Genomic DNA, 19,168 nt, shown 5'->3' on the forward strand with positions numbered 1-19,168 from the left:
AATTTAAAAAAAAAATTAGATTCAAAGTTCTTATCTTTAATTGGTTAAAATTGTCCTTAAAAAAGAAAGTAAAAATATTATATTAAAACAAATAAATAACTACTACCCACGAATGATTCGTGTCCCTCTCCATTTTTCATTCCCACTCCAAAACAGACGTTTCAATCAAATCCACACATTTGCAGTACAATTACAAAAGCTTAACCCCTCATCATATCATACAATTCCAGTTCCCCTCCTCCACGGTGGCAAGCAAGTGACAGCAACCAATAGTTCCCCTTTTTTCCTGAGTACTCCGCGCGTGCCTGTTGGTGGTCCCAAGCATCAATCGAGTCCCTCATCGCTCCATCTTTATGGTTCGATCTTCTCATCGGAGCTAGGATCATCGTCGGAGTCGAACGTCGGGTTTAGAAGTCGATGGGGTCGAACGTCGGGAATGTAACCGGACCCGGTTTGGGCGGAGCAAATGGATTTGGCTCCGTTTTTCAAGCGACGACCCCAACTGATGAACTTGGATAAAGTCTTGGACTTGCAAAACGATCCCGCTTGTGTCAGGCGATGGTACCCATACGGGTTCCGAGCTTTGCGCGTGAACCATCTGGAAATCCGGACTAGCTGTTGGAAGAAGAAGAAAGCTACGAAAATGTATAGAGAAACTCAGAAAAGTGTCGAAAGATTCAGTGGTGAATTGACTTCCCTCCCCCTGCCTTTTTCGTTTGTGTCCCCGTCATCAAGATAACGATCCGATTGCTTCAGTTGCAACTCTATAACATCTCGTGAATCAACAAGTTTAACAAGGTTCGATACTTGTTCCATGAATGCCGAGATTGCTACAGCATCCGGAATAGCAGTCTCTGCTGGTTTCTTATCATCTTCCTTAGGCGATGAAAATTTAGGTTTCGTGTTGATTACTGCTGCAGAATTCGACGATAACTCTGCAACCTCGTTAAGCTGCGCATGGCTCATGAAGACTGTAGTTTGCTTACGATTAATCCACTGAGAAGCTGAAAATGTAGGTACTCGTATTGAATATCCAAATGCCAAGCAAGATTTGGAAGTAGCGTTTGAAGTTTGAGGAAGAGGCAGAGAAACCCTTTGGTTTTGGCTATGGTGGTTTGTTTTCAAGAGAGAAGAGATCTTGGGCAGGGAACCGAGACCGAAGAAATCATCTTAATTCCCTTTCTTTTTTTTTTGGTCTTTTTGATGCTTTGTTCTTGCTCTCCCCCCTTTTCGTTTGTGCCGGTCCCCTTTAAAAAGAAAAAGAAAATGGGATTTGTTTTTTTAGTTAGTGGGGTAGTGGCACGATGGAAGTGAAAAACAATTGTTGTTGGGTAGTGTTTGAGTGGGTGAGAAAATGGTAGGGTAATTATGAGATAATGGTGGGTGTCTGCAAAATAATATATAAATTAATATAATATAATATTTTTGCAAGGACGAAAATAAGTACAGGGGTTATTCATTCACTTGCTTACACCAGAGAATAACGGAAAAAGGTTCGACGCTGTGGCCGGTGCTTGGGATAATACCGGCAATTCTCTTCAACATGAGTGTCATACATCATTGGGGCACCAAATCTTTGATAAAAGCTGGGGGAACATTCCATTACCGGGGAATGTGGATGGGAGGTGCCTATGGGATCATTACAATTGACCCATCCCATGTTGAATATAAGCTCAAGACCAATTTTAACTTCCCTAAAGGGAGTTACTATAAAGAGAGATTCCGAGACCTGCTCGGCGATGGAATTTTTAACTTGGATGATGAATCATGGAAGCAGCAAAGGCAACTGGCCAAGGGCGAGATGCATTCGAGTCGTTTTCTAGATCATTCCTTTAAAACCATGCAAGATATAGTATACAAAAAGTTGTTGGTTTTATTGGAGAAGTTGGCTATTTCAGGGCGGCTCTTTGATCTTCAAGAAGTGCTTCTTCGGCTTACATTCGATAACATTTGCACTGCAGCTCTCGGCGTTGATCCTGGGTGTTTAGCCCTTGGTCTACCGGACGTTCCCTTCGCCAAAGCTTTTGAAGAAGCCACGGAACTCTGCCTGTTAAAATTCTTGATGCCACCTTTTGTATGGTTGGAACCGAGAGACGGCTCAAGGAAGCTGTAAGAGTCGTCCATGATTTTGCAGATAAGACAGTGAGAGATCCAAGGAACATACTAGGCAAACTTGGAAACTTAAATGACCAATCTGATCTCTTGTTGAGGCTTATGGAGAGTGAAATCAAGCCTTTTCTAGGTAATTTCTAGAGAGATTTCTGCGTAAGTTTCATCATAGCAGGTCGAGACACAACTTCGGTGGCATTAGCCCGATTTTTCTGGCTAATACGAAAAAACCCTGATGTGGAAAGCAAATTCCTGGCCGAAATCCACGATATTTTAGGGCATACTCAGTGTAATAATGACATAAGCAGGGTTTCAAATCACGGTCGCGGTCAAGTTTTTGGTTATTTCAGGTTTACTGTGATTGTGGCCGTCGCAGGCGCTATTGGGCGCCTGTAACCCCCTCAGACCGATACGGATATCCCGATCCGATCTGGAGTGTCACATTAGGGTCACCGTAGCGACCCATTGTAAAAATAGCAGAAAATTTAAAACTTTTATTAAAACATGTAACTCATAATTGCTTTATCAGCATTCAGAAATAAAACATATTTTCAGACTCGTATATAAAACAAAATACAATCTACATGCCCCCTAATCACATGTATCATACTCTGAAAATAACGCCGGAAGAACTACCTTACTGATGTCGATAGCTGCACTGGTACAATTCTTTTAACCTGCAATGTTGAGTAATAGAGTGAGCTTCGGAAAACTCAGTAATACAGAACTACCAGATGATGCTACATGACATGTAGATAAATGGAAAGCCATATAATTTCCTTATTGAATCATATGTATACTAGTTTGCAGAATAATTTGGGGTTCCCTTAGAAGTTCATCGAGTAGAAGCCTTGAATCTCAGTTCATAAGAAACCTTTCAAAGTATGACATTTTCAGGAGATCGAATAGGATGTCTAGTGTGTTCCAACAATATAATAAAATCATAATAGGTACATTAAACAAATCATAGTCCAGTAAATCTCACAAATTCGTAAAAGGGTTTAACTTTTGAAAATCATAGTTTAAACCCTTTTCTGATACACCATTAGTAGTTCCCAAAATTATTTTCCATATAGCTTACTTTATGCACATAGCAAAAAGAAAGCCGACTTAAGGATAGGCTATGAAGCTTGTATCCTTAAGCCCAAGTCAATAAGTCCATATAGCTTACCCTAAGCACACAACAAAAGAAAGCCAACCTAATGAAACATCTTGGGGCCCTCAAGAGTCACATTATGCCCATTTAGCTTGATCAGAGCTATTCCATCGAAATTCAATTCCAAAATTCAATTGCACCGTGAAATAAATTCCATAAATCCAAAAACATGGTAATCATATACCATTTCAAAACAAAAATTAGATAGCAACCATATTCCATAAATTGTCACATTAAATTGGTGCATCCATAAAACAATAACCAATGAATTCGGTGTACCACATATTAAAACCAATAAAATAGTTCAGTAATAAGTATGGAACACACTAGAAAATCCAAGTATTTTCAGAGGCCATTGTAGTTATCATTTTGGATAACATGAAACTTATGAAATTTGATCGAATTCCAGGAATAAGGTCCTATTGAGGAGAATCGATTACTAACTGATCTAGCCAGACATTTAAGGTTGATACATTAGAATCCCACTATATTTTCGTGTGCATTAGGAAAACGTTCAGGAACCTTTATACATAATAATTCTAAATTCAGATTTACTGCGAGTGATTCCATTACCCAAACAATCAGGGGTATTCAGGAATATACTTTGAATTCATAGGATTTCAGCCCAATTGAACCAAATGAGATATTCAGAATCTTTTCCTTCTGCGTTACTTGTTTTTTTTTCAAACATGACCGAAGTGATTTTAGATGAAATATAGAATCGAAGATTCAAGTCATTTACAATCTACGACTATCGATCATATTATCAAACAACTTGAGTTACACAACTCTCAAACTGATGCATGTCAACAAGTCAATTCATTATCCTTCGAATGTATTCACTCTTTAATACCATAATGCAGATCCAAAGATCATCCCCATAATCATCACTGAATAAATCTTCCAATGGTCTTTATTTCATTTCCACGTTTCAACAATGTCAGGAAATACTGACGTACTTGATCCATGGCTCATAACCCCTAATGACAATTCATAATGTAAGTTCAACAGTATTTCTAAACTCATCAAATCACCTATTTAATCCTTAGTCATTGATGTTACTTAGTTCGTTTGGTAAGCAAGTCTATCCCGATTACTTTAAAGTTTTCCAGAATAATTCAGACGTTTCTGAATTTCAAATACACGTTGTACTTCATTTCAGTTCAATTTATTCATATAATAAAGTCCTTCTGGTATTCGTGGTTGATTTGACTCACGAATACCCACTTATTAGTATTGTATGCGCTCTAGAGTTGAGCTGAGCCACGTACTTCCAGAATTATCATCGATCCAAATTTGAGAAGATGAACAAACATTCAAGTGGTACTTATATCATTCAGGTAATGATATAACAGTAACGTTGGTTGATCACTTAAACTGCGTTCCATAACCTTTAAGAGTAGTACAACATCCATGTTTATTTGGATTCCTTAATTAATCCAAGACATTTACTTATTCTAGGCCAATAGGGTATTTTGGTCATTTTAGTGCTCAATATTTTTCTATTCATTTCAAAGCTTGAGTATATCCATTCATTCCTGAGCTTGGTGACATTCTTGAGTCATTTTCATTCCAGGGGTATTTTGGTCATTTTATAATTCTAGAATATTTCAATCATTTCCTTCCATCCGGTCTTCAGTCCTTTCGAAAAATTCTGACAGCAGAATACCTCTGATAAATTACTCTTCAAGTATTTACTCCTTATTCGAATATTTTCGGGTCAATTGTCTTCTCAGATTTTACAAACGGAATATTATAATTTTTTCTGCACAAAGACAGGATCTTACCAATTAAATTCGTACTTAATCGAGTTAAGTACAAATCCTCAAAGTACTTTTCATACAGGGTCAATTCAGACTATTTTATCTCTCAAAGGCATTTTCGTAATTTCTTAACCAGATAATTTCGGTATTAACTCTTAAAAAATAATATAATTTAGAGATCCTATGATTTATTGCTTTCTTGAACATTCTCTGATCTTGAAATGATTCCCTTAACAGACTTCTAGTATATTGCACAAACCCTCTTGGAGTTAAAACTGATTATCCAAATTTTCTAAGCAAACTAGCATTCCTTATACACATATGTAGTTTTATCAGATCAATAAGTCTTTTCAGAGTTATTAATCAACTCCCAGGGACAATTCTTATCATTTTACAATCTATGGGTATTTTCGTAATTTTACCTAATCGATATATTCTCATAATTTATCATCCAATTACCTTTAATGAGATAAATTATAATCTACATATCCATGGTTGATTCATTTATCACTTAATTTCAGAACATGTAATTTAATTCCAACTGTCCTCCAATTCTTATAATAATCATCTGAGTCAAATTCAGTTGCTTACTTTCTACCGCATTCGTATCGAGGTAGAACTTCATTAATTACACGTATGAGCCCAAACATTTTCATTCATGCATTTACCAATACCAACATATTCTATAAAGCATAAAGAGGTAGTAAAGTATTACCTCGTTTTCCATGCCATACTGATCGACCATTTAAATTCCATTCGAACGCCCTCGATCTTGAAGTTAATATCGAATAATTCCTCGGATACAAGGAAACCAAATTTACGTCAGAAACGGAACTTAATTGAGAAACCATATTGAATCCGAAAATAAATCATTAAAAACAGCTCACCGGGTACGAATTTGGCAAAACGAACTTCGGATTTGGACTCAAGACGTCGATAAAACCCAAACAATAACTCTTGAATTCAAGCTCATCAATCTCAATTTCTAACTTCCAATCTTTATCTCAAGAACCCAAACCTTCAAATATACGAACCCAAATATAAAATAAATTTCCTCCCCATAAAATAAATTATTAAAAATCCTTTTTATAATAGAGGCACATAACTGACCAAATTAAGAACTCAAAGAGCCAATTTAATACTTATCTACCAAGGTGAGTGACCAAAATAATCTTATTCAAACCATTAGACAACATTCATAACTTTATAGAAACTAGAAGACAAAGTTGAATTCTCACCAAACTTGGATGACTCGTGTTGTGATTTACCCTTCATCCTTTATTAACTTCTTCAAACAGCCCATGTGCTCTCTCTTTTCTATTCATAGTTTTCTTATTTCCTTCCTTCTTTCACTCATCAATTCATGCATGCGTTCAGGGTTCTTTACAACTTCTAATATAGTGTCCAAAATAAAGATAAGGAGTCTAGGCGCAACCGCATGAGGGCGAACGATAGTGACTATGGAGAAAGGTAGGGAAAGGACGAGATATCCACCAACTAGTGCCATTGTAATCACACAAAACATGAATGTGGGGAGATCATCATAACTGGCTTCGAACTGTAAGAATTGGGTGAAGAAAGGAAGCGTTTCATCACTAGTTCTCATGGTGGCAACTGTAGCTAAAGCTGCAATAATGGCTCCTAGTATTAGAAGGAAGTCAGAAATACCCAACCCTTTCTTGAATCCGCTCTTTTGCTACCTGGCAGTAAAAATGAGAGGCGCTTTGCCTTTTTCAACGGCACTCAACTCCGGGACATTAATGGCTGAGTGATCTCCGCTCTTCATTCATTTTTTTTTGAGGTAAGAGAGAGACGAACCCAGGCGAAATGCTCCACACTGCCAACACTATCAACGAAATATTTTTGATTTAATATGGTACAAAGAAACCCCAATCCCCAAGATGCTGGTCAGCAAGAACTCCCAAAAACCATGTTATCCCAACTACTGTGAAAAGAAATGTTGCATCATTTCAAACACTTGGAATTGCAAGATTTTCTGCATTTTTAATACTGAGGCTAGTCAACTCCCGAAGAGATGTATGTATGCTTATGCGTATGCAGGCTAACATTTGAGTGGTCACTTTTCCCAAAACTTCAGACTCGATATCGGAGACTAATCGTATGACGAGAGACATACGACTGTGAACTCCATTTCTTGGCCCATCCAGTTTCAGTAAGTTGAATCAAGTGCCTCTTTCACGGCATCACTGTCTTTCTTGGAAATGGAATATTCAAGAGAGTTGAGGTCAACAAATGAAGGCTGTCTCTCTTTAGTAGAATACCTCTGGTGAGATCAAAGGCGGTGACAGAGAGATATGGATAAGGATAGGGTGTTGGGGCAGACACTTGAGGAAAGTTTTCAATGCAAGTGGATAAATAATCCTTATTTTATTTCCTATCTCACCCAACAATTTATCTGTATCCTACCTAATTCATTATCCTCAATTTGTTTAATAAAATACTGGTCTGATAAAAAAAAATTATTTGCCAACCAAACTTCATATCACTTCACAATAACAAAATAATTTATTCTAGAAATCTCTTAAATTTATAATAACAAAGGAGGAGAAAATTATAACTAAAGTCCATGAATTTTCTCCAAAATTCTTTTGAACCCAATACTTTAATTAAAAAGTTATTTAATTTCCATATTTAATATAGAAGAAACATAACCCCTAAATTGGGGTGTGATAATTCTCCCCTCCTTAAAAGAATTTCGTCCTCGAAATTAAATCTAGTCACAGAATTTCAGAAATGAAACTTTCATCAGTTCTTTCATATCTTCTAGTAACTTTTACAAAAGTATGAGTCCTCTACTAATCTATAACCAGCTGAGTATACACTTTATTCATAACTCTTCCTCATTCCAATGAAATAATCAGAACGAAAATATTCTTGTGAAATCAATTCAGCCATGATTACGAAAATAGGCCCATAGAGCAATAACATATCCCAATTTCATTTCTGGAGTTGGTTCGAAATTTCTCAAATGAGTAACTATTACATGGCTCGTGAAGTACTTTACCAAATTCAAATAGACATTTCTGATATTCATTTATGTAAAGGTAGAGTCCTAACAGATAGAAAACTTAGGTTTGCTCATTACAGATAGAGACTCGACCTTGGAGTTCCGGTTCAGAGTAGTACGATTGTAGTCTAGAGGCATGTACTGATTATATATCTTTTGAAATCCGACCGGCCGGTCTATCTTGAAAATTTTGACTCAAACCAAAGCTCTGATACTATTAAATGTAACCCCCTCAGACCGATACGGATATCTCGATCCGATCTGGAGTGTCACATTAGGGTCACCGTAGCGACCCATTGTAAAAATAGCAGAAAATTTAAAACTTTTATTAAAACATGTAACTCATAATTGCTTTATCAGCATTCAGAAATAAAACATATTTTCAGACTCGTATATAAAACAAAATACAATCTACATGCCCCCTAATCACATGTATCATACTCTGAAAATAACGCCGGAAGAACTACCTTACTGATGTCGATAGCTGCACTGGTACAATTCTTTTAACCTGCAATGTTGAGTAATAGAGTGAGCTTCGGAAAGCTCAGTAATACAGAACTACCAGATGATGCTACATGACATGTAGATAAATGGAAAGCCATATAATTTCCTTATTGAATCATACGTATACTAGTTTGCAGAATAATTTGGGGTTCCCTTAGAAGTTCATCGAGTAGAAGCCTTGAATCTCAGTTCATAAGAAACCTTTCAAAGTATGACATTTTCAGGAGATCGAATAGGATGTCTAGTGTGTTCCAACAATATAATAAAATCATAATAGGTACATTAAACAAATCATAGTCCAGTAAATCTCACAAATTCGTAAAAGAGTTTAACTTTTGAAAATCATAGTTTAAACCCTTTTCTGATGCACCATTAGTAGTTCCGAAAATTATTTTCCATATAGCTTACTTTATGCACATAGAAAAAAGAAAGCCGACTTAAGGATAGGCTATGAAGCTTGTATCCTTAAGCCCAAGTCAATAAGTCCATATAGCTTACCCTAAGCACACAGCAAAGGAAAGCCGACCTAATTAAACATCTTGAGGCCCTCAAGAGTCACATTAGGCCCATTTAGCTTGATCAGAGCTATTCAATCGAAATTCAATTCCAAAATTCAATTGCACCGTGACATAAATTCCATAAATCCAAAAACATGGTAATCATATACCATTTCAAAACAAAAATTAGATAGCAACCATATTCCATAAATTGTCACATTAAATTGGTGCATCCATAAAACAATAACCAATGAATTCGGTGTACCACATATTAAAACCAATAAAACAGTTCAGTAATAAGTAGGGAACACACTAGAGAATCCAAGTATTTTCAGAGGCCATTGTAGTTATTATTTTGGATAACATGAAACTTATGAAATTTGATCGAATTCCAGGAATAAGGTCCTATTGAGGAGAATCGATTACTAACCGATCTAGCCAGACATTTAAGGTTGATACATTAGAATCCCACTATATTTTCGTGTGCATTAGGAAAACGTTCAGGAACCTTTATACATAATAATTCTAAATTCAGATTTACTGCGAGTGATTCCATTACCCAAACAATCAGGGGTATTCAGGAATATACTTTGAATTCATAGGATTTCAGCCCAATTGAACCAAATGAGATATTCAGAATCTTTTCCTTCTGCGTTACTTGTTTTTTTTTCAAACATGACCGAAGTGATTTTAGATGAAATATAGAATCGAAGATTCAAGTCATTTACAATCTACGACTATCGATCATATTATCAAACAACTTGAGTTACACAACTCTCAAACTGATGCATGTCAACAAGTCAATTCATTATCCTTCCAATGTATTCACTCTTTAATACCATAATGCAGATCCATAGATCATCCCCATAAACATCACTGAATAAATCTTCCAATGGTCTTTATTTCATTTCCACGTTTCAACAATGTCAGGAAATATTGACGTACTTGATCCATGGCTCATAACCCAAAATGACAATTCATAATGTAAGTTCAACAGTATTTCCAAACTCATCAAATCACCTATTTAATCCTTAGTCATTGATGTTACTTAGTTCGTTTGGTAAGCAAGTCTATCCCGATTACTTTAAAGTTTTCCAGAATAATTCAGACGTTTCTGAATTTCAAATACACATTGTACTTCATTTCAGTTCAATTTATTTATATAATAAAGTCCTTCTGGTATTCGTGGTTGATTTGACTCACGAATACCCACTTATTAGTACTGTATGCGCTCTAGAGTTGAGCTGAGCCACGTACTTCTAGAATTATCATCGATCCAAATTTGAGAAGATGAACAAACATTCAAGTGGTACTTATATCATTCAGGTAATGATATAACAGTAACGTTGGTTGATCACTTAAACTGCGTTCCATAACCTTTAAGAGTAGTACAACATCCATGTTTATTTGGATTCCTTAATTAATCCAAGACATTTACTTATTCTAGGCCAATAGGGTATTTTGGTCATTTTAGTGCTCAATATTTTTCTATTCATTTCAAAGCTTGAGTATATCCATTCATTCCTGAGCTTGGTGACATTCTTGAGTCATTTCCATTCCAGGGGTATTTTGGTCATTTTATAATTCTAGAATATTTCAATCATTTCCTTCCATCCGGTCTTCAGTCCTTTCGAACAATTCTGACAGCAGAATACCTCCGATAAATTACTCTTCAAGTATTTACTCATTATTCGAATATTTTCGGGTCAATTGTCTTCTCAGATTTTACAAACGGAATATTATAATTTTTCTGTACAAAGACAGGATCTTACCAATTAAATTCGTACTTAATCGAGTTAAGTACAAATCCTCAAAGTACTTTTTCATATAGGGTCAATTCAGACTATTTTATCTCTCAAAGGCATTTTCGTAATTTCTTAACCAGATAATTTCGGTATTAACTCTTAAAAAATAATATAATTTAGAGATCCTATGATTTATTGCTTTCTTGAACATTCTCTGATCTTGAAATGATTCCCTTAACAGACTTCTAGTATATTGCACAAACCCTCTTGGAGTTAAAACTGATTATCCAAATTTTCTAAGCAAACTAGCATTCCTTATACACATATGTAGTTTTATCAGATCAATAAGTCTTTTCAGAGTTATTAATCAACTCCCAGGGACAATTCTTATCATTTTACAATCTATGGGTATTTTCGTAATTTTACCTAATCGATATATTCTCATAATTTATCATCCAATTACCTTTAATGAGATAAATTATAATCTACATATCCATGGTTGATTCATTTATCACTTAATTTCAGAACATGTAATTTAATTCCAACTGTCCTCCAATTCTTATAATAATCATATGAGTCAAATTCAGTTGCCTACTTTCTACCGCATTCGTATCGAGGTAGAACTTCATTAATTACACGTATGAGCCCAAACATTTTCATTCATGCATTTACCAATACCAACATATTCTATAAAGCATAAAGAGGTAGTAAAGTATTACCTCGTTTTCCATGCCATACTGATCGACCATTTAAATTCCATTCGAACGCCCTCGATCTTGAAGTTAATGTCGAATAATTCCTCGGATACAAGGAAACCAAATTTACGTCAGAAATGGAACTTAATTGAGAAACCATATTGAATCCGAAAATAAATCATTAAAAACAGCTCACCGGGTACGAATTTGGCAAAACGAACTTCGGATTTGGACTCAAGACGTCGATAAAACCCAAACAATAATTCTTGAATTCAAGCTCATCAATCTCAATTTCTAACTTCCAATCTTTATCTCAAGAACCCAAACCTTCAAATTTACGAACCCAAATATAAAATAAATTTCCTCGCCATAAAATAAATTATTAAAAATCCTTTTTATAATAGAGGCATATAACTGACCAAATTAAGAACTCAAAGAGCCAATTTAATACTTATCTACCAAGGTGAGTGACCAAAATAATCTTATTCAAACCATTAGACAACATTCATAACTTTATAGAAACTAGAAGACAAAGTTGAATTATCACCAAACTTGGATGACTCGTGTTGTGATTTACCCTTCATCCTTTATTAACTTCTTCAAACAGCCCACGTGCTGTCTCTTTTCTATTCATAGTTTTCTTATTTCCTTCCTTCTTTCACTCATCAATTCATGCATGCGTTCAGGGTTATTTACAACTTCTAATATAGTGTCCAAAATAAAGATAAGGAGTCTAGGCGCAACCGCATGAGGGCGAACGATAGTGACTATGGAGAAAGGTAGGGAAAGGACGAGATATCCACCAACTAGTGCCATTGTAATCACACAAAACATGAATGTGGGGAGATCATCATAACTGGCTTCGAACTGTAAGAATTGGGTGAAGAAAGGAAGCGTTTCATCACTAGTTCTCATGGTGGCAACTGTAGCTAAAGCTGCAATAATGGCTCCTAGTATTAGAAGGAAGTCAGAAATACCCAACCCTTTCTTGAATCCGCTCTTTTGCTACCTGGCAGTAAAAATGAGAGGCGCTTTGCCTTTTTCAACGGCACTCAACTCCGGGACATTAATGGCTGAGTGATCTCCGCTCTTCATTCATTTTTTTTTTGCGGTAAGAGAGAGACGAACCCAGGCGAAATGCTCCACACTACCAACACTATCAACGAAATGTTTTTGATTTAATATGGTACAAAGAAACCCCAATCCCCAAGAAGCTGGTCAGCAAGAACTCCCAAAAACCATGTTATCCCAACTACTGTGAAAAGAAATGTTGCATCATTTCAAACACTTGGAATTGCAAGATTTTCTGCATTTTTAATACTGAGGCTAGTCAACTCCCGAAGAGATGTATGTATGCTTATGCGTATGCAGGCTAACATTTGAGTGATCACTTTTCCCAAAACTTCAGACTCAATATCGGAGACTAATCGTACGACGAGAGACATACGACTGTGAACTCCATTTCTTGGCCCATCCAATTTCAGTAAGTTGAATCAAGTGCCTCTTTCACGGCATCACTGTCTTTCTTGGAAATGGAATATTCAAGAGAGTTGAGGTCAACAAATGAAGACTGTCTCTCTTTAGTAGAATACCTCTGGTGAGATCAAAGGCGGTGACAGAGAGATATGGATAAGGATAGGGTGTTGGGGCAGACACTTGAGGAAAGTTTTCAATGCAAGTGGATAAATAATCCTTATTTTATTTCCTATCTCACCCAACAATTTATCCGTATCCTACCTAATTCATTATCCTCAATTTGTTTAATAAAATACTGGTCTGATAAAAAAAATTATTTGCCAACCAAACTTCATATCATTTCACAATAACAAAATAATTTATTCTAGAAATCTCTTAAATTTATAATAACAAAGGAGGAGAAAATTATAACTAAAGTCCATGAATTTTCTCCAAAATTCTTTTGAACCCAATACTTTAATTAAAAAGTTATTTAATTTCCATATTTAATATAGAAGAAACATAACCCCTAAATTGGGGTGTGACAGCGCCATTGCGGGGTAACGGGTAACTCGGACGGCGGCGAAATCGCTATATCGCGGACGAAATCACGGTCGCGGAACATTTTTTAAAACCCTGAACATAAGAGCTTTCACAGAAGAGAGGTTGAAAATGATGGTTTATCTCCAAGCTGCATTATCTGAATCCTTACGACTCTACCCATCAGTGCCGATTGAAATGAAACAAGTACAAGAAGACAACTTGTTTCCGGACGGAACAAGGGTTAAAAAGGATGCTCGAATCTTCCACAGCATATACTCAATGTGATGTATTGAATCCATATGGGGAAAAGATTGCTTGGAGTTCAAGCCAGAGAGGTGGATCAAGGATGGGAAGTTTGTTAGTTCAAACCAGTTCAAATACGCCGTATTTAATGCCGGTCCGAGGTTATGTTTGGGGAAGAAGTTTGCTTACACTCAGATGAAAATGGCGGCTGCTTCGGTTCTTTTAAGGTACTCCATTAAGGTGGTTGAAGGTCACAATGTTTTACCAAACCTGACAACCACGCTCTACATGAAGAATGGTTTGATGGTGACGCTCAAGCCCAGGTTGGTGAGCAATGCTTAGATTAAAAAAGTGACTTATTTGTTGTTTGTTTACTCATTCTTGTATTTATTTTACGTTTGTGTGCTCGGTAGAATTAAGGCTATAAATAATCCTTTGTCAATCTCAGGAACTGTATTAATCTTGGAACTCCTTTGTTAAAATTTCAATTTACAATAATTTTGCAAACTATCTTCTCGTTGATACTATCATCCAATACAAAACAAATAAGATTGTTACAATAATACAAAAATAACGAATTAACAATTAGTAAAACAAACATCTCTTTCACTTGTGAAAAATAATTAAACATATAATCAAGAAAATAACGAGCAAAACAAACAACTCTTTTACTTGTGAAAAATAATCAACTAAGAAATATATTTACAACTCTAAGTGGAGGGGATCAGATCAATACAATCTGACTCGAGTTTGGATAGTTGTACGACATATGGGGCAGCGCTGGAGATCTTCTCCACAGTCACAACAAGTCTGTCAATTTGAATGTTTAATTTCATTATTCATTATATATATATATATATATATATAAAATGAAATTAGAAATGGGAAATAGAGTAAGTAGTCAACCTGATGTCCACAACCAAAGGCCATATCCTTGGGATTACCAAGACAAATGGGGCAAACCTGTCCGTTTTGCAGGAGAAAAGGAAAAAAAAGGATTAATATTTATGGTAATGTGCATATTGTTCTGACTCTTCATTTTATTCAAGCTGGTCGTATTCATCGGAAAGGTGTACCTGATTGTCGTGAAAGGGAGCTGTGGCTGGAGTAACTGCCGTTTGATATCCAGAATAAGAGTTTGTGGGGGCATAAATGGGAGGTGGAAGAGGAACTCTTTCTGGAGTATCTCCCTTCCTTCTTCTGAGTTCAATTATAAAAAGGAAACCAATTAATTTTGGAACAACACAATTAAGAAATGAACATGAATGGAAGTCGACAAAACGAATAAATTACCCCAATAAGCCAAGCTCAATCGTTGCTTTATATTGTGAAGGTATTTCCATCAAGGCTGAAACTGCAAATTCTGCTTGCTTTCTTGATGGATTCATCATCTTTGACATTATCTCGGTGAAGTTCACAAACTGGCACGATCAAGATTAAGAACTAAGTACACTCAGAGACTAGCAAATTATGTGGAACTCGGAACTTAATTCAGTTAGTTCGTGTTCACCTGAAAATTATCGAAAGCACAAGCAGGGATATTATCATCGAACTCCCTCATAATGTCCCAAGGTCCATCACCAACCCCGACTAGGACAATCGATAACGGGAACTCACTGCAGCCAAATGACCATGTGAGGATATATGTAAATTTGGTGCTATATAGGAAGTTATGGGAATTACCTTGCTTTTACAATTGCATCAATTGTGTTCTTCTCCTGTGGGCTGAGCTGACCATGATGTGTGTCAACATTTCTGGTCACCTAAAATATACATAAGATGAGAGAAGTTTTACAAAAACTGATGTGTGGAGTTTCAGAGAAATGTTGTGAATTACCTGTCCGTCTGCAATTATCAACAAAACATGGTACTGACCACCACTTTGTTCGACAATAGTCGTCGCCATTTCGATAATGGGTGCAAAAGATGTTGGTCCTGCAATCAGCAAATATAAACGACTACTGTAACAACCAACTGCTTAACTTCAAGATGTATATATAACAAGAATAAGCCAGGCACCTGCAAGTCGCAGTTGAGGAACGATTTCTCGGTATCGTGCGAGCACTTCCTCGAATCCTTCACAGAATCTCTCTTCCGGGTAGAAACTGAAGACGTCTTGATCATGCGTTGATGCTGGCAAATATATGAATCGGAGTGTGTCTTATAATCCAATTAGTGGAATCAAATCAATGTAGAATGGCAAGAGAAATAGACTTGAACCTTACCGTCTCCAAATCCATAACAAGGAATTAAGTTATCGTCATCAAAAGAAGATAAACTCTGTCCAATTATCGATATAGCTTGTTCATAGGGATTTTGACCATGTCCGATGTGATGCAAGCTTCGGTGGTTAAAGGACCTCGCTCCTGGTTTTCCATGAAAGTTTAAATATGGTGCATTGCAGATAATTTGAAAACAAAAAAAGAAGAAAATTATAGGCATCTGATGGTACCTGTCCATTCGTTGCTCTTTGTAAAATCAATGCCAACAATAAGATTAGAGGACTCAAGACCAGCTTGTGCAAGTGCAGCAGTAACCTGTAATCACCAATTTCTCACATGAAATCGCACCCTTTCTTCATATTAACCAAAACAAAAGGACAGACCAGATAAAAGTTCAACAGAATAACAGAACATGAAGCTAACCTGGTCTAGTGTCTGGTAGTTATCAGCTATTCTTGAGTATTTCCTTTCTATAGTCTTATGAACACGCCGGGGTGTTCGACATCCGTAATTACTCAATGGCGATGGTGCATAACTTGGATGCTGAGGTGTGGGGTATCCGTAAGGGCTCGATGAACCTGTATCACTTGACCTGCTTGTTCGGGACCTCCTACTAGAACCCTTTGAAATTTTGCTTCCCATAACTAATAAAATCTAAAGATTAACCTTACTCTAATGGTTCACTAATGGAAATAAGTGATGTCTCCTCCTGCAACGAGAAAACCAAGATTTGGCGAGTGAAGGATATGAAAAGGTTGTACTGTTACTGTAATCTAATTCTATTGAAGTCTTTAAATGTTTCATATAAAGCGAAATTTCCATGGAAAATCAATAAAATGTAAAAAAGGGTGCTGAAAATTAGTGACCGATTCAAAGGTTATGCAACCACAGGAAAGTTCTTACAAATGAAGAAGTAGAAATTTAAACTCAAAGAAAAGAAAGTAAGAGAAGAAATTCTGGGTGAGTTTTTCCCCAGAAATGAACACGTAATTGATTGGTTACAGATAACGTATTCAACATTCTTTCTTTTAAAGAAAAAATTAATTATACATGTGATAATGTGAATCATATATAAATATAAGCAACCTCAGCAGCAAGAAATTAATTAATGGTCAGAGAGTACGGCACATGGAACTACAAGCCTGAACTTGTCTTTAATTTCCTGGTGAATGTTCGACGGAGGTTCCTTGCAAATATGTTAAGATTAACATGATACCTTCGATCAGTTGAGAATGTGTGTGTCGTCAATTGATTTCAAGAATAATAACGTAATCTTGATCTGTCTCAGAAACCTCACGGAAAGACGAAAGTTGTCTCATTTGACCAAAAGGAAACTCTATATAAATGCTAGCTATTGAGAATTTCGACTCATATTGGATTCTTGGAGTTTTAGTTATATTAAATTTCCTTTCGGTCAACATAATAAGAATATATATTTAAATTTTAAATTTGAGTTATATTTTAAGTAAAATTTAAATGTTTTTTAACATATATTCTTTTATATACAATCAGGGATTTAAAATACAATTTATTAATATAAAGTGAACGAAAAATATACTATGTGTATAACTTTCATAGTGAATTTGATAACATTTTATGTTAAAAAATATTACATTCTTGAGAAGAAATCATGTAAATTTCATAATTATTTTGGTTGTAACATAAAAAATTATCGTCAATAAACTCATATAACATTTTTTGTTGTAATATAAATTATTACTAATTACGTAACTTTTTAGAGTAGACATGATAATATTTTATGTTAAAATCCGTTGCAATGTAATATTCTCGTTTATAACTGAAATTATTATTATTTGTGTAACTTTTTAAAGTATACTATCAACATTTTAGTTTAAAATCTACTATAAAATAACTTTAAATTTTCTCATTGTACAACATAACTATCGTATAAAGTCTATTCTATTTCCCCTAAAAATCACATATTTATACATACATAATTTCACGTCCTCTTATATATTATACCAACAATAATACTAATTTAATTTAATTAACAAATAAAATTCAAATCTAAATATGTAAAACTAATTTCACATGATATATGAGATCTATTTCCTATTATGCTCTCTACATCCATCTAACGTGTTTGAGTCTATCGTATCAAACACGTGTTAAATTAATGTTTAGGGCATTCATTATGCCAAATTTATATAGAGATACATGTTACGATTTCACTTGGCACTTTATTTTTGAGAAAATTATTTCGTAATTTAGAAAAAGTAACATCTGGAAGACGTTTAAGCCAGGGATAGGTATCTCGTTTTATGCTCATAAGAACAACAAAAGGACAGAAGTATAGAGAAAAAAATCAACATGCGGGAATGAAAAGCTTTGAATCCAGCTTATTTGTCTCGTGTTGGTCAATTTGTGACGAGAATTCACATTAAAGAAGTTGTTTAAATTTCTAACTGTAATTTGGGGACAAAAAAAGGAATTGTAGTTAACGGGACGTAGCTACTCAAACCCAGACTTCTAAAGATATTTTTTATTATTATTATAGAAACATAGATGAATCGAAGGGGATGGATAAATCACTCCCCTAAAAATTTCAAATTAATATTTATTTAAGATATTTTCTTTGTATTTTCAATTGATAATATATTTTTGTCTCCTTAAATTCTATAAATTTGCTTCCTCCTAAAATTTTAAAAGTGTACCTCTTAACATAAAATCTTCATGTCTAAGAGAATAACTAGGTAAATGAAGTGAGCTTGAACGAATAAGATTATGTTCGTGTTCGTTTGTTTATTTTTAAAGGTGTTCATGTTCGGTTCATGTTTGTTTAAATTTTTAATATCGTGTTCTTTTATTTATTGTATGCGAACGTATTCATTTAATGTTCACGAACGTGTTCGTTTATTTGTTCACGGACACGTTCATTTAATATTCACGAACATGTTCGTTTAACGTTCGTTTATACGTTCAATTTTTAGTTTTATCCTTTCATTTGCAAGCTAAAGAAAAATTGTGAAATTATGCCAATAGTGCTTAAACTTTTTAAAAATTATGCCAATTGTAAAATTTAGTCCCTACCTTCATCCATATTTAAAATTTAAAAAATAAAAGGTAAAGGGAAACCAAGTAAACAAGCTTGTTCATGAATAAAAATGAACAAGTCGATAGAAGAGAGCTTATAAACGATCTTGTTCGTGAATATAAACGAACGAATATACATTTGTTCGTGTTTGTT

General features: G+C 35.1%; 1 protein-coding gene and 1 pseudogene across 1 annotated transcript; one reads left to right on the plus strand and one right to left on the minus strand.

The window, feature by feature from the left end:
• Positions 1-1,304: 1,304 nt before the first annotated feature.
• On the plus strand, positions 1,305-14,080 carry LOC120173707 (annotated as a pseudogene).
• A 377-nt stretch (positions 14,081-14,457) lies between these two features.
• Positions 14,458-16,691, minus strand: LOC120170891 (E3 ubiquitin-protein ligase RGLG2-like). Its single transcript, XM_039178732.1, has 11 exons — positions 16,384-16,691; positions 16,191-16,275; positions 15,964-16,104; positions 15,758-15,871; positions 15,576-15,673; positions 15,422-15,501; positions 15,249-15,354; positions 15,032-15,159; positions 14,815-14,938; positions 14,645-14,701; positions 14,458-14,548 (listed from the first exon to the last, which is right to left on the minus strand). Exons 1-11 carry the CDS (start codon positions 16,600-16,602, stop codon positions 14,468-14,470), a joined length of 1,233 nt encoding a protein of 410 aa, XP_039034663.1. The 5' UTR covers positions 16,603-16,691; the 3' UTR covers positions 14,458-14,467.
• Between the last annotated feature and the right edge of the window lie 2,477 nt (positions 16,692-19,168).

This window comes from Hibiscus syriacus, unplaced genomic scaffold (assembly GCF_006381635.1).
Source record: "Hibiscus syriacus cultivar Baekdansim isolate YM2019G1 unplaced genomic scaffold, ASM638163v2 tig00003041_pilon, whole genome shotgun sequence".
In the NCBI taxonomy this organism is placed as follows: domain Eukaryota; kingdom Viridiplantae; phylum Streptophyta; class Magnoliopsida; order Malvales; family Malvaceae; genus Hibiscus; species Hibiscus syriacus.

Coding starts and splice junctions, on each gene's coding strand:
- LOC120170891 (XM_039178732.1), bottom strand. CDS start 16,602: ATGGGAAGCAAAATTTCAAAGGGTTCTAGTAGGAGGTCCCGAACAAGC. Junction 15,872..15,963: donor TTGTTATGGATTTGGAGACG/GTAAGGTTCAAG, acceptor TATATTTGCCAG/CATCAACGCATGATCAAGAC. Junction 15,160..15,248: donor GTGCTTTCGATAATTTTCAG/GTGAACACGAAC, acceptor TGATCGTGCCAG/TTTGTGAACTTCACCGAGAT.